Below are 15112 nucleotides of genomic sequence, written 5' to 3'. Positions count from 1 at the left end.
CATCACCCAAAGTTCCTGCCTGCCTGTATGCAAGCTTTATTGGCATAAGTGCAAATATGTGTGTGTGTGTGTGTGTGTGTGTGCGCACATGTGTCTGTGTGTGTGTGTGTGTGTGTATACATGGGGGAACAATGTAGCAATTTTTTAAAAGGTTGCCTCAACTCAACACACCTTTGTGGTATCACACCAGGGGAACATTGCATCATGGCTATTGGGTGACCTCTCGACCCAGTCCTCTGACCCCTGTGGCCTATCCTGGCCTGAGCGCAGACTGACCCCCCTCCCTTTCTCCGCCTCCTCCCCCAGCACCTGGAGCAGGAGAAGCACGAGCTGCGGCGGCGGCTGGAGAGCCGGGAGGGCGAGTGGGAGGGGCGCGTGGCCGAGCTGGAGTCCGACGTGCGGCAGCTGCAGGGCGAGCTGGACCGCCACCAGGCCCAGCTGCGGGAGGCCGACCGGGACAAGACCCGCGCCGTCTCCGAGCTGTCGGAGCAGAACCACAGGCTGCTGGAGCAGCTCAGCCGGGTCAGTACCACCGTCTCACCCCGCCCAGAGGCCCAGTTAGCCCAGCGAGCTCGGACATGCTCAGGGCCGCTGCACTTGGCCTCGATACCTGACTGGTTTATAGGCTTCTAACTGGTAGCACTGGTTTGCATTAGCTGAACACCTTATTTAGGGTGACGTACTCCATGGCTGATGAAAATGAATTATAAAGTGGCATGCAGTAGCATACAGCTAAACCAGCAACATGTATCATATTTCAGGATACTAACTAAAAGCTGATCTGGCGTGTGCAATGGGAAGTGCACTTCAGATATCTGGAACTAATACAGGGATCCCTGATGCCCTCGAGAGTTTCTGCAGGACAAAATGATGGTTATAAAATGGGCTGGATGTGTCCTGCATCAGGGGCAGTGGCCTGATTTTGTGTGTCACACTGGAGTCTGATGTACAGTAGCCTCTGTCTCAGGCCATGTACTGTCAGAAATGATTTAGACTCTAAGTGCTCTCTGCCCGAGGACAGTTGATATACTGTGTTGTCCAAGGATACAAACGTGAACGATTTCATGCCCGTGTGAGCGTGCAGGAGCCTGTGGCAATGCGGTCTTAATGTGTAGCGGCGTGGTCTTAATGTAGAAAATGAGGCTCTGCAGGCTTCGACAAATAGGCACGAGAATGATGCTGTGCAGTTTAAGGTAGAGTCTTTCTGAATACACACCCTTCTACTGGCTAGGGCGGTACACATTGGTTTGCTGTCTAGTGAAGCAGGTCCTATGGTGTTCTATCTTTCCCTCCTCCAGATTATAATATGAACACATATTTGTCTCACACATGAGGGAATGCATAACTGACTTTCTCCTGTTGTGAAGGAGAAGAGTTCACATTACTGCCTTGTCACACTGTTGGCTGGCACTTGTTATGTGGTAACCCATAGCGACAGAGCCAACTCAATTCCTGCCACACAGCACATGAAAGGTCTGACTCATCCATACCCAGGCTGGAACAGGAATAATCAAATTATTCTGTAAGGACAGACGCTAACGTGCAAATGCATACGCATACAAATGCACGTGTGCGCGCACGCACCCACGCACACACACTCACACAGCCACTAATTACAGTTTGCAATTAAAACGGAACATCCTGCCTTTCCACTGTTTAATATTAATGTTTAATTTTAATTTATTGGACTACAGACACCTCTGGAACCAAATCTTTTAATATTGCTAGATGGATAATTTATATAAAATACTGCGAGATCACTGTCCAAACAATGTAACTCATTTGATAAAAGGTGGGTTATGTCATCTGTCCTTTCCCCAATGTGCACATATGTGTGTGTTCAAGCTTGAGCTGGGGAAGAGTTAATCCACACACTGCAGAGCAGATGACCGTGGCAACTGTTGCCACGTCAGTGAGGAAAAGCGCTCCCTGGCATCGATTGCTCTCCCCTGAGAGTGCAGATTGACTGGTCTGCAGGCCACTTTCCAGACTTGATCCCTTCTGCCATGACTGATGTCCTTCAGACCCAAAGCCCTGTAACTTGACAACACAAAAAACTACAACAAGCTGTCCAGCCAAACTGCTTAGTGCCATACGTTTCCTGATGGTGTGTGCGTAACACGGTTACACTGTACCCCTGCAGTATGCTGAAAGCCTGTTCAAATCCACGCCCAACACATCCATGTGGTGATGAGAGACCCACAGCACAGAGTAAGGAAGGCCACAGATGAGGCCTGGACGAGGCCTGGCCTCTGAGCCTGAGTGACACGCAGCCCTTTCCAGTGTTCATTCTCACTGTGGCCCCCTGATCTTTTAAAGGGCCTCTCCCCGTCAGTAGATAAACATGCTCCGTACTGGCATAGGACTGCAGTGAAACCGATAAGACTTGCATTAGGCAAGAGTGACAGAGCTGTTTTTGCCTTCACATGGGAACAGCTGCAGGGTGTTAGCAGCACCCGCGCTGGGTGAGCCCGCCCTGCGCGCCAGTCTGTCTATGAAGGAAAGGGACGCGATCCACCGTTCAGCAATAAGCAAAGTAGGACATTTGGAGGGAGGGGGTAAAAGAACACTCCAGCACCAAGAAATGATTTTTAGATGCACTGCCTGCTGAGGTTGAAATGAGAGGACATATGCTGGTATTCTAATTAGTTTATTTGTTTTGTTTTCCACAAATACACGGGGAAGCATCCAAATGTTGATCCGCATATTCAAAGTAATGTAAATGAACACAACAACAAAAAAAATTGCACAGTTGTTTTTTTTGCGAATACAACAAGCTGAAATCATATGTCTATATATTATATTTGAGGGTGTAATATTTCTATTTGTAATGTCCGAAAGATGCCTGCACGGTGTGTATGCCGAAAGGCAGGCTGAGACTGTGGGCTTTAGTGAGCTTCAGTGGTGTTTTTGAATTCCGACCGGCCGTATTGATCTTGAGTCCCACTGCTGCTGGAAACCTTGGGCCTGCACACTGCTAGCAAAAGCACCACAAACTGACTTACAGAAATATTTGTGTGGGGGGATCTCCATGAGGGGAAAATGTTTTAGAGTTAATAGTAGCTGGGCCCAAAAGTATTAGTATGAGAGTCAGTTGGAGAATTATGAACAATATTTTTGGAAGGAAGGGCAGGAAACTCAGAAGCATCTGGCTGCTTTAAGGAAAAATGCACCCTCATGTTGCAGGATAGATGCATTGTTAAAAATCCCCCCTTTCAGAAACCTCCTGTACAGGAGCCAGACACTGGCAGACGGCTATTTCAACCTGCGCTCTCCATCTCTCTTCTCCCCTGGAGCCACGGTGCCCTTATTGGGATTAAAATAGATCTCTGTCAGCACTTATTTCACTGCTCAGAGAGACGCAGGGGACCTGTAAGCATCTGGAAAGTCCCCGTTCTGCTGTTGGGGGTGTCATTAATGGCCAGGTAGACCGGATGTTAGGCACAGTGATCTCAAACGGGGGGGCTAATAGATGGCAGTTGCATCATTTCTGCGACGGACAGCTCGGGCGAACATCCTGTGAGAAGCTTTGAGCCATGTGACGAGAGTGGAACCAATGAGCAGTGCGCCGTACCAATGTCCATTGTTTTCTTTGCTATTGTAATAATACCTAGTCTTAGATACTTGGAAAAAGAGATGTGTCCTAACATTAGAGAGCCAACAATAATAGAAATGACAGAATAGGTACCCTTGCTGTGTACCCCTGACTCATGACATCATGGGGCGACATAGCTCAGGAGGTAAGACCGATTGTCTGGCAGTCGGAGGGTTGCTGGTTCAAACCCCGCCCTGGGCGTGTCAAAGTGTCCTTGAGCAAGACACCTAACCTCTAAGCCCTAACTGCTCTGGCGAATGAGAGGCATCAATTGTAAAGCGCTTTGGATAAAAGCGCTATATAAATGCAGTCCATTTACCATTTGAACAGTCACTCAAACTGGTCTCCAATGGCATCTTCCAATGAAAAATATTATTTTGCAATCATAGACTTGGAGCATCTGATAAAATACATAAATATAAATGCAGTTCACTGCCACAGCGGGAAGGGTTTTTTGGTGGATAAACTACAGTATGCAAATGGAAACTGAGATTTCTCCTGAACAGAAAACCAGTCTGCCATCTGAACCAAGGGAAAATACTCGCAACAATCAATCCTAATTATTGCCAGATCATGACTGTCCCAGGGCAGGACAGAGAGCCTTGATCGTTGTGCTAATTCTTTTCACCATTTTCATTGGTTGTTTTCATCTGCAAAGAATAAGGGAGGTACATAGCCTGTTTGCACACAGGGCAGTGGTAGCAACCTTCACGTAGCTAGCCTGGCCGTTACAAGCAGGATCAGAGTGAGAGGTTGCAGAGAGGGGATAAGCCGTAATCCCGAATAACAGACGTTCTGTGTTCTAAAGACTCCATGCAAGAGAGGCACGGCCCCGCCCCGTGCTCAATCAGGCATTCTGCAGTGTGAAGACACATGACTATCAGTACTGAGGGATACTCTAAACCTGAGTTTAGGTGCCAGGATGTGTTTGTGTGCATGTGCATGTATGTGTCTGAGTGTACTTGTGTGTGTGTGTGTGTGTGTGTGTCTGTGGAGCCTGGCTCTCAGCACACAGCAGCAAATCAGTAAATGCGTGATGATTCATTTTTGCTACATCATTCTGATGGGAACGGGAACCAATCAGAAATGAGAGCTCCAGGCGGAGGAGTGGGCAGCAGTGGCAGAGACAGCCAGCAGTGCTTTGTGTTTGGAGTGGGTGCATAGCTGCATCCAGTGCAGGGAGAGGCAGCTGGACACATGAATAAGGCCCGTCGCCCTGCGGTCCTAATCTGCTCAGAGCGGGCCGACAGAGAAGGAACCTTTTTTAACAACATTACCGCTCGGGCCCAGAGGCGAGGCCACAACCTTATGGATGTCTGAAAAGATAGATTTGCATCAAACATGAAGTCTCCTTGGCAGCTAGTTCTGCTTTAATGTAGAACAAGGAGTCAAATAGCCTTTTGGAGTTCAGCGTTTCAGTGTCCTGATGTGGACACTGGGGTTGAACATTCAGGAGTAACAGCGATACTGTGGCATTACTGATCAGTTCCGCTCTCTTCCTTTCCCTTATGCAGAGTTGTTATTCCAAATATGCAGTCTCCCACATCTCAGCATCATTGAGCTGTTGCTCTCTGAGACACAAGCTACTACTCGACTCGTTATACATTATGTCATTATTCCATTTTTCTGCCAGATTAGGATACAGCTCCCCCGTCGCTGAATATAGCACCATTAAAAATAGCTGGTGGGGACCTTATTAGAAAGCATGCCTGCACACCTGATCATGGCCAAGAATAACCTGCTGTGGATTAGCTATATGGACTTCTGCTTCGTCACTCTCAGGAGATATTCATAGCACAAAGCCCATTAGACCACCTTGGTCCTGACTGTGGAGTCCTCACAAGACCATGCACAGGTCACATGACAACACACCTTTATTCAATGACTAACAGCCTGTGGTCATAGGTCATAGGGGTGGTTCAACCTGTTAAAGCCCTAGTTATTGATTCAGCAATGCACCCCATGGATCATAACCCAATCATGCTTGTGCTGACTGTGGCCTTTGTACTGTGCATAAGCAGTCTTGGTGTCAGTTGCCAGGGAATCCCCTATTTCATTGTATTGTATTTCATCCCTCAATATATTTAAATGGACATCATTGGACATTTTAAATTAAGGAGAAAGTTAAATATTCTGTGTAAAGGTTTACCTTTAAGAACAGTATGATAAACTTTCTACTACTTTTCCCATTAATTCTACAATGTATTATACTGTAGAATAACTACTGATGGCAATAATCAGATCCTCAGCAATGTCTACAGTTGGGTACTGGACACCTGTTTTGTATGATACATTAGTATTCATCTGCATGTGTGTCTGGCTTCTATGAAACAGTATTTCCAATGAAGCTGTGGAGTGCAGTTTCCATGGTAACAGCCAACTGTTCCTAGTAACAGTATGGTTATGTGAAGTTCTAGGGGAGGGTACACTCTTCCCCTCTCTACCTACGATCTTCTGCTCTCCATCAATCCACAGAGCTTTATTGTGAAATGAACTGGGAAATATTATATTGTATGTACTGTATAAAGGATGATTAATTTAAAAAATCATTTAATATGTGCCTCTTCTGTCATTAGCCAGCTATAATAGAGAGTGGAACACAAGTGGTTTCATCCCACCAGAGTGGGCCAGCCAGAGCTTTGTGAGTTTCGGCTGCTTTGGTGCTTCCTAGCCATTCACCAGAGGCTTTCAGATTGCCAACTGTCTTCATAGAACAGTGTGCCTCATCCAAGATTAGCATTAGCTCTCCTGTGATATGCTGTGCGGCCTGTAGTGTGAACAACTGTCATTGGCTCAAGGGCAAGTGTATCTGAAGAGAGCGCATGCTTCAGCTGCAGTGCTCCCTGTATGTGTGTGGGTGGCACAGTGGTGATTCAGTAGCATAGTGCCATTGCAGATTCCAAATGGGAGACGCAGAGAAAAATATGCCTCTGCATCAGAATAACCTTGAAGTTGTGGTGGCCAAAGTTGGTCTAGTTTAGACAATAAAATATGCACACAGTACAATATGAATAAATAGAGAAACGAAAACAGCTAGAGGAAAGTTGTTGAGAACTGTAAACTTGTCAGCGATGTGAAAACAGTTTGTGAGTAGTCTTGTTGTCTTCAGTTTCCCTCAGCTCTGCAGCACGCAAACTGTTTCCGACACATCCCAGTGTGCATTCTGCCAGTCAGCCGGCTCAAATGGAGAGCCGCACTGATATCAACAGCACGTCTTTTCATGGTGTTGAGGGGACCTTGAGGAGCTCAAGGCAATCCCAACTAAACAGGAGAGTGCTATCAGGAGCATTTGGTTAAACTGGCAATAGTGCAGTAGATTCCACAAGAAATTGTCATCAAGGCCATGAAACTGTGCCGAAATACTGCAGTATATACACAAATGTGCTTCTCTATGAATCGTATTGCAAACGGTGATATGTATGTGTAAATGTACATTTTTAAGTATATCACAGTATATATTTTTATACATATACTGTACATACACTATATTTTTGCATATTGCATATCTATGATAAATCATAGTATTAAATCTTAGATCATATCTTAGATTTTGTCCATGGCAAATTGTGCAAGTTGCAATGCAGTCTGTATCCAATGGGAAGATGGAGAGCAACAGGAGAGAGTTCAGTTTGTAAAAAGTAGATCGAGTTTTAATTTCATGGCAATGCTGTGGCTCGTGAGCACAAGAAAAGCACAAGTGAGAAAGATGGAAAGGCTGGAATAAACAAAACAATAAGAGGGTATGATGTTCCTCTGCAGTGTGCCTGTTCATGTAAGAGTATGCAGAGAGAGAGAGAGAGAGAGCAGCAGCTGGCAGACTCACAGCCCCTCCAATCCTGCTTCTGTCTGGTTGCCATATCAACCCACATAACATGTCACATTCCATGTGTAACCATGGGAACGTGTTCTCTGCTGTACCGCATTTTACAATCCATCAGATAGCATGCATATACCCTCACACACAAACACACACACAAACACACACACACACACACAGGCATACACATGTATAAACACGCACACACACACACAAGCATACACACACACGCAGCCCAAGTACAATTTATTCATTTTACCAAAAGGCCATTCTGTATTTGCCTTGAACACCTACCGCAGTGCCAGTTAAATAGGCAGTGGAAATCCCACCAAAGCTTGGTGTGTATTCCCCTCCTTGTTCGTTTATTGCGTGCCTCGGATTTCCAGATGGCCTTGAGTGTGGTTCATGATTTACAAATGAAAAGAAAGCAAATGCGAAGAGATTAAAAAAAAACCTAGAATAGTGCAGTCCGCACGTCCTTGAAAAACAAAGAGACACTCGCTGACACCGAAGCAGCGATTCATCATCATCTGAGAGCCTTTCATCACTGCGCTGCGTCTAACTGTAATGGAGGTGTCAAACAGGGACTTTGTCACGTCCGTCACATCGAACAGCTGTGTTGGTCTCCAGTGATATATTTGGTTCCTCGCCTTCAGCTAGCTGTGAACAGGACTCAAAGAGGACAATGGGCGACCTTGTGTGCATACGGCTCAAAGCGCGGACCAGAGGAGACTAGGAGAGGTGAAAGGGGACATCTGTTCTCCATGGGGAAATCCCTGAGGCTGTGCGGTGGCTAGGACCAGACTGTCAGGTGTAGAGGAAAAACCTTCACTCATACTGTCAGCACCGACCCCTAGGATATAATCAACATTTGTCCAACAATTTGTCCAAAACAAGTTTGAACCAGTGTTACTCCATTGTTTTTCTCTTCCCTTCACAAACAGCTCAAGCGATCACTGAAATTAACGTGAATATGAGACCAAAGTCAAAGGACGTTAATTGAATCCGGGGGCGATGGGGGAGGGAAGGGTCAGTCGTCCCTCCTCTCTCTTCTGCGTGCCCCTGAGCATTCAGTGTGCAGCGGTGTGTTATGCGGGAACTGAACATTTTGTTCTGCCGTGTGCTATGCTGCCTTCAGACCTGTGCATGAGCTGTGCTCCCATGGGTGCTGCGTTTACCATTTAATTGCTGCTGTGTTCAATTAAGAGTGTGCACTGTCCTGTATGGAGGCCCTCCCTATTCTCTGGGGTCTTGTTTTCGTGGAGTACTGTGCGCGGTGGTGCCCTGTGTTCCCTTCAGGTGTAGCACCTCCTTCCAGGCCAACTTCAGGTTAAAATCTATGCTTTCAGGAGGGCCTCATCATGTCGAGGCACTGTTGTGCGATCCCCATGTGCACCACAGGCAGCGTTGCCAGATTTGAAAAAGGGTGAACCTGCCCAAAGCTATTTTCCCCCGCACAATAACATTAAAAAAGTAGCCCAATTGGGCGGGAATTCCAATCTGGCGACACTGACCGCAGGGTAGATTATGTCACAGATTTGTTCCTCAGATCTTAGGAGGCTGTAATCTGATTAACGCGGGGCGGCACCGGGGGGCGAGGAGGGGGTGTTTCTGACTCAAGAGCACCCATCAGGACACAGCCTGTGAGCCCAGCGTCCATCACAGCGTGTCACCTGGTGCAAACGTCACTGTCACAGACAGCCGGGCGGTCGCTAGAAAGGCTCACGGGATTACCTGTGGAGTTAAGGGACAGCAGAGAGCCCAGTGAAAATGCGTATCGGTGTTCACTGTGGCCCTGGTTACTGGGGCACTCACCAGCCAGAACGCAGAGCAGGATAAAAACAGCTGTGTTTACTGCGCGCGGCTCAGAAACTGCTGTGTGTTTTGACCACGAGGGCTTTCCTTGGGGTGAGAAGCCTGTGTTTTAAGCGTTATGTACTTCTGAGCTTACTGAGCTGTGGAGCAGTATAACACGATGTATAGCACATTGCCAAATGTTATCAGGCAAAGTAGTTAAACCATTATTATTATTATTATTATTATTAGTAGTAGTAGTAGTAGTAGTAGTAGTAGTAGTATAAAGTCATGAAATTTATTAATAAATCAATTACTTGCTGGTGGGTCAAAGTGTTATTTAATATACTTTCACACTCAAAAAGGATATATAACATAACAACAAACACTAAATTTGAGCATTATATTTGTATTTTAACATTTTGCAGACACTGCCTTAAAGTCATCTATCTGTGTGACTGTGAGTGCAAAGGAAGTATGGATGAAATAATCAAGTGTTACGTTTAAAGTGGTGGTGGGTGGATGGGGAGGGGGGTGGATGAGGGGAGCAGATTGACATCGTCACTAATTGAATTGGGTGCATTGGGTCTACATCCACTTCCTTTCCCCATAAACCCCCCCCCCCCCAATCACCTCCAGCATCACAGGCACTAAGGAGACAGAAAAGGCCGCTGTGACTCAAAATGAAACACATTCATCTCACTGGTTCTCCTACACCGATTCCCACCCCCTCCCCCATTTTCACCATTAACTGCCTACATTTTGCAGCAGTCGTGAGTCTGCGAGAGAGGTGTTGTTGTCCTTTAAGTGCCCCCTTAGTGACCTTACCGCTGTGTTTCTGTAGCACTATAACAAAGAACACGGTGAGCTAGCACAAGGAGCTGGCTATAAAATAAAAGAATTAGCAAATTAAACTAGATTGGGAAGAATTGAAAAAAAGATTGTCTGTGGTCTCCCCATTTAAATTTTTTTGTTAGAAACCTCACAATGGAGTTCCAGTTGGCGGGTTATATGGCCTGGTTGAGAGTGAACGGAAGCCCACCTGCAGTAAGAGCTGGCAGACGCAACGTTCAGGGTGTGCTGAGTCACAAACAGGCAGGCGAAGGAATTCTCATTGTCGGTTGACAGTGACAGTGTAGCATTAGCGTGGGCTACCCTTGCCAGAGGCAGGTACTCCACTGGTGGTGGACAGGGACAATCTGCAACCTACACCATTACCAAGACACATACATACAGTAGCCAACAGGCAGCACCCCCTTCATATTTACAGGGGTCAGACCTCTTCACAGACTGGGAGACTTAACATTCAGAGCTTTTCTTTTATATCGAACCGCAACCCCCATACAGAGCAATGGAGAAAGTGTCAATGGTAGCTGTGTGGGAAGCACTCCTGACCGAGAAAAAAACAACAGATGCCTGAGCCATATTAATATGCTAAAGGCTTATCATTCTTGCTCAGATATGTCAAATACTTTGCTGTTATTGTTGTCTTTTGCTGTGTTTGGCTCATCTAAGGAGACTCGTGACAGCGCATCTCAGGTTTTCCCTGTGATTCTTTTTAACTGACTCACCAGAGAAATGTGTGAAAATTTCATTTTCTGAATATAACTGTTCATTTTTGGATGTACCTTGGCTCACTGTTTTAGTCTGTCACGACGTGGACAATGAAGATGCTGGTCCTATTAAAGAGCTTCTCGACAGAAAAAACAAATGCCAAAAAGTCTATTTTAGTGAGAAGGAGAGACGAAAGCTCTGGTCCTTGTCATAGCCCTGGAATATAATGAGATGTATGTGTCCGGTGGTACCAAACTAGCTGTCTATATCATAATTCTCATATTTTTCTTGACAAGAATCAGTATTTGTTTAGATGGAGTTCGGTTCTTCAGTCCTTTAACTTGAACATGCAATACAGTACTGCAGGATAAGCAAATTAGTAACTGACTACCTATCCAGATTTATAAAGCCTTGAATTGGTCCAGATGGAAATGTACATTTCCATAAAAATGTACATAAAAAAACGTGCATATTTTTTAAAAGTATCTCACTTCAGTTCTGGTGGCTAGGAACTAGTAAGTAAGGCGAACACATTGTTTTTGCCTTCTACCTTAGTCAAATGACATAGTTGGGGACAGTCACTTCCTGGAGGTTTTACTTTCTAGGCTTTACAAAAATATTTATTACATATATTTCAGTCTTAATGTATGTTATTCAATTGGCCTGGGCAGTTTTTATGTTTACTGAAGGATAATTTATATACACAAAGAAGTTTCAATTGACCTGCTGGCTTTAGTTAAAGGGTTAGTGGGGTCTGGGGATTCATGGTCTAGAAAGAAAAGAAAATACTCTTCAAGTACTTGCAATGTAGCTTGCTCAGATTCATTTTATAGCATTCTTAATTATAAACATTACAGTTTATATTGTGCCAATATTTCTTTCTATGAGCACAGTGGTCTCAGGTTGCATGTGCCAAAGGAAATAATTTAGAACAAAAAAATTTTTTTTCGAAGAATGATTAGGTAATATACACATGTACAACCTCTGGAGGCATAATGTTAACTTCTGTAAATGTTTTTTTTTTAAATATTTCATCGCACACAACAACTGTTAGGGCCAATTGAACAACACACAATAAAGCTGAAATCTGAAATCTGTATAATAAATATAAAAAAACAGAACGTGAACTATCCTTTTAAAAGAGCCTCAAGGAAGGGACTAAGCAGATAAAAGTGATTAGCTAGCTAGCAGCGACAAATTAACAAGTGGATGCCTACCTTAACATTAGCGAATGTCTGTCATTGTGTTGACAGACACAGGTAGCTGCGATTGGGCGCTTTCAAAACTACACTTTTCTGTAGGCCTGTAGGTGTTGGGTGCATGGATGTGTGTGTCTGAGGAAGGAACAGTTTAAATCAACTGTTCTATTATTTAGTGCTTAACATTACATTAACATAAATAATTAACTGAAGTTGAATATTTCACTGAACGTTGTATTGAATATTGGGGGGGGGTGGGCAGTACCCACCATTTTAATTATTCAGGGGCTAGCTGGCCCTTCGCCTCCCCTCACTTGGCACCAGTGCGCGTGTCCGTATTTTACTAATCCACCCAGCGTTTAATCTGAATCATCCAGCTGCTGGAGTCGTCCTCTCGCAGCAAAGCCCTCCAGGGAAGCCTCCTCGCATCCCCGCCATCGAGACATCCTCCACTACATATCGGGTTAAGCCTTATAATTATTTCAGATTTGCAGATGTGGTTTAATTTTTGCAGAGTGCATGCAGACAGATGCTAGAATACGGGTGCTGATCTGAGACAGTGATAAACAGCTTCCTCTGCATATATTCATCTGCACTTTTCGTGATATTGCACCACTTTATATTAAAAATATAGTGGTATATTTTAATTTTGTTTTGTTTCTGACTGTGTTGGAAACAGCAAGATGTATGTAGAGTGGACCCATTTTCAAATATCATTTCAGAAGCAGAACAATTTCTTGATTAGTTATCTGCAACAGCCTTTTCTAAGTAGCAAGATATTGAGTAATCAGACTGAATACAGGAAGAAAACAACATTATTTTCCAGGGAAGGGTTCATGGATAAATAATGTTCAGTTTCATTCTCCATGACATGTATCAGCAATATCTCGATTCAATCCTGGACTTTCTGTAAATCAATTTTCTCCTTATCTGCCCATATAGTTTCTCACGGTTGCTATGGTGACAACTGATAATCTGACTCAGTTTCCCCAGTGCAGTCCTAGTTATGCTAATGAGGCTCTGTTAATCTCACTTGACTCTTCCAATCACCATGCTAGAAAGGCAGTAGGAGGGACATCACTGTGGTCTGATCCTGCTTGGACCAGTTAGCCTGCCGATCAGGCAGTCAAGGTTGTCTGCACTGCAGAGAGAACACTCTCTCCTTGAAGACTATTGTGTTTTAAAGACTTTAAGTCTTTAAAACACAATAAACAAAACTGAATAGCATGAGGAAACAGTCTAACTATTATTGTTATTTCTTATCATAATGTTTTATATCGTTTTATTTGTATTACCATTTCCCTGTTGGTTTGCAGTACACTCAGCTTTGCAGTGCAGGGCTGTAATCCAGAGGGTTTTGAGCCCATAGCTAACGCCAGCTGTGCACAGTGGGAGGCTGCAGGGTGAACGGGGGATGCAAAAGAGGGGAGGGACCTCCGCACACTCGAGCTCACCCCCAGTCAGTCATGAGTTCTGATGGAGCACACGGTGGTCCATACCCAGAAGCTGTTCGGAGCCAAGATTAGCCTCCTGTCAATGCAGAAGAAGATCTGGTAGGTGATGAACTCTATCAGCGATACCACTGGATAAGGCCTCTGTAGACATTAGCATGTTGTAGTCAGTGCCTCTGTCCCCAGCATCAGCCCCTCATTCCCTCTCCAATGGCACCCCTGTCCAAAAAATAATCTGAAGACAAAGAGCACCGCCCCAGGCAGCTGGCGCTGGGGCAGAATGCCCAGACTGCGGCAGCCCTGGGGCCTGGGCTCACGCCGAGCCAGCCGGGCTGCAACCAGCTGCAGAGCAGCGTTTGCCAGCACGGCGGGCAGCTGCAGGCCCTCTCTGACTATGTGCTGGCTGTGCGCAGTGAGCAGAGCACACTCATAGCTGTGGTGATGGCCGTCAGCACTGCTGTGCTGCGACACAGACAGCGACACAGGCAGGCAGTGGACTAAACACATGGCAGGACTTTTAATTGGCTGACTGCATCATATACTACTGACTGACCAACAGCAAGGCACACAGCTTATTGACCAATGGCAAACTACAGATCACACCAAGGTTGCTGAGAGGCTGATCCTGTTCAGCCACTGTTCCAGTATGTGGATGAGCCCCATGGTCCGATATTGCTGACTATGGTCGATTTAGACAGACTGCTTGTTCAAACGGTATATGTATTGTATCCTCTAACTCCATACAAGAAGCAGAGGTTTGACATCACATGTTTCAGAGGAGAGCACATGTTTGATTGTTTGCCCTAATGACCATAGCAGGAAAATGTAATCGGGCATTCCAAATTGGGAGAAAGAGGGTGGAATAATATTCTTAAAAATATAGACTCCGTTGTCCAACAGCAAGTCACTGAACGATACACAATTGGTCAATGGTCACATATTGGTCAATTGCGGAATATAGATCCTATGGACAAATATCAGTGTAGAACATAATCAGGGCAGCGTACCATTGAATAATATAAAAGTTTATCCCAATTTCCCCTCTACAGAATAACTGACATGCTGAGCTGTGTGGCTCACCCTCTAATCAAGAAGTGCACATTCATAATGCAGCGTATCTTGCTAATGCATGCTGTTAGACTCTTGGTGTGTGAAAAATGGGTTACAGCTTAAGAGGAAAGCAAGGACGAGTAGAGGAGAAGAGATGGTGAAGTATTCCCACGTCCTGGGACTAAGAGTCGACTGATATTTACAGTACGGGGATCACAGGAGTGCTGAGTTTACAGAGTGTATTTGAACATGTTACAAGGACTACAGTAAAAGTCGCAGAAATGTGTTTTTTATTCTTCCTTTTAAAACTCCTTGAGAGAGTGAGTGCTTCTTTCTTAAGTCACAGTGCAAAGGATGTCTGGTGAGTCATGTTGTTTAGAAAAAAAGTTTACTTTTATTTTTTACAATGCTCAGTATCACTACAGTGTGTTCCTTCTTCTTGATTTAGAGGTCCTTTTTTTCACTTGGAGCCACACTATCTGCTGTATAGTTTCATCTTCTGTGCTCTCCCAATTACTGATAAGATGAACTGTAATACAGTGGACATACAGAAACTGGCGTGTGTGTGTGTGTGTGTCTGTGTGTTTGCGCGTGTGTGTCTCTGTGTGTGTGTCTGTGTGTTTGTGTGTGTGTGTGTCTGACTGTGTGTGTG

At 45.0% G+C, this 15112-nt stretch overlaps 1 protein-coding gene across 2 annotated transcripts in view; it reads left to right on the top strand.

The window, feature by feature from the left end:
* bicdl1 (BICD family like cargo adaptor 1) overlaps window positions 1–15112 on the top strand; it is a 35966-nt gene that overhangs the window by 2302 nt on the left and 18552 nt on the right. For both annotated transcript variants that reach the window (XR_010332829.1, XM_064354174.1), the window contains exon 2: window positions 307–522. Coding sequence is in view for 1 of the 2 variants with exons in the window: in XM_064354174.1 (XP_064210244.1) it covers window positions 307–522 (216 nt within the window). In the remaining variant the exon portion in view is untranslated. The remainder of the gene's footprint in view (window positions 1–306; window positions 523–15112) is intronic.

This window comes from Anguilla rostrata, chromosome 10, assembly GCF_018555375.3.
Source record: "Anguilla rostrata isolate EN2019 chromosome 10, ASM1855537v3, whole genome shotgun sequence".
Classification (NCBI taxonomy): Eukaryota; Metazoa; Chordata; class Actinopteri; order Anguilliformes; family Anguillidae; genus Anguilla; species Anguilla rostrata.
Note: the sequence above shows the minus strand (reverse complement) of the source record. Positions and strands in the feature narration are given on the sequence as shown.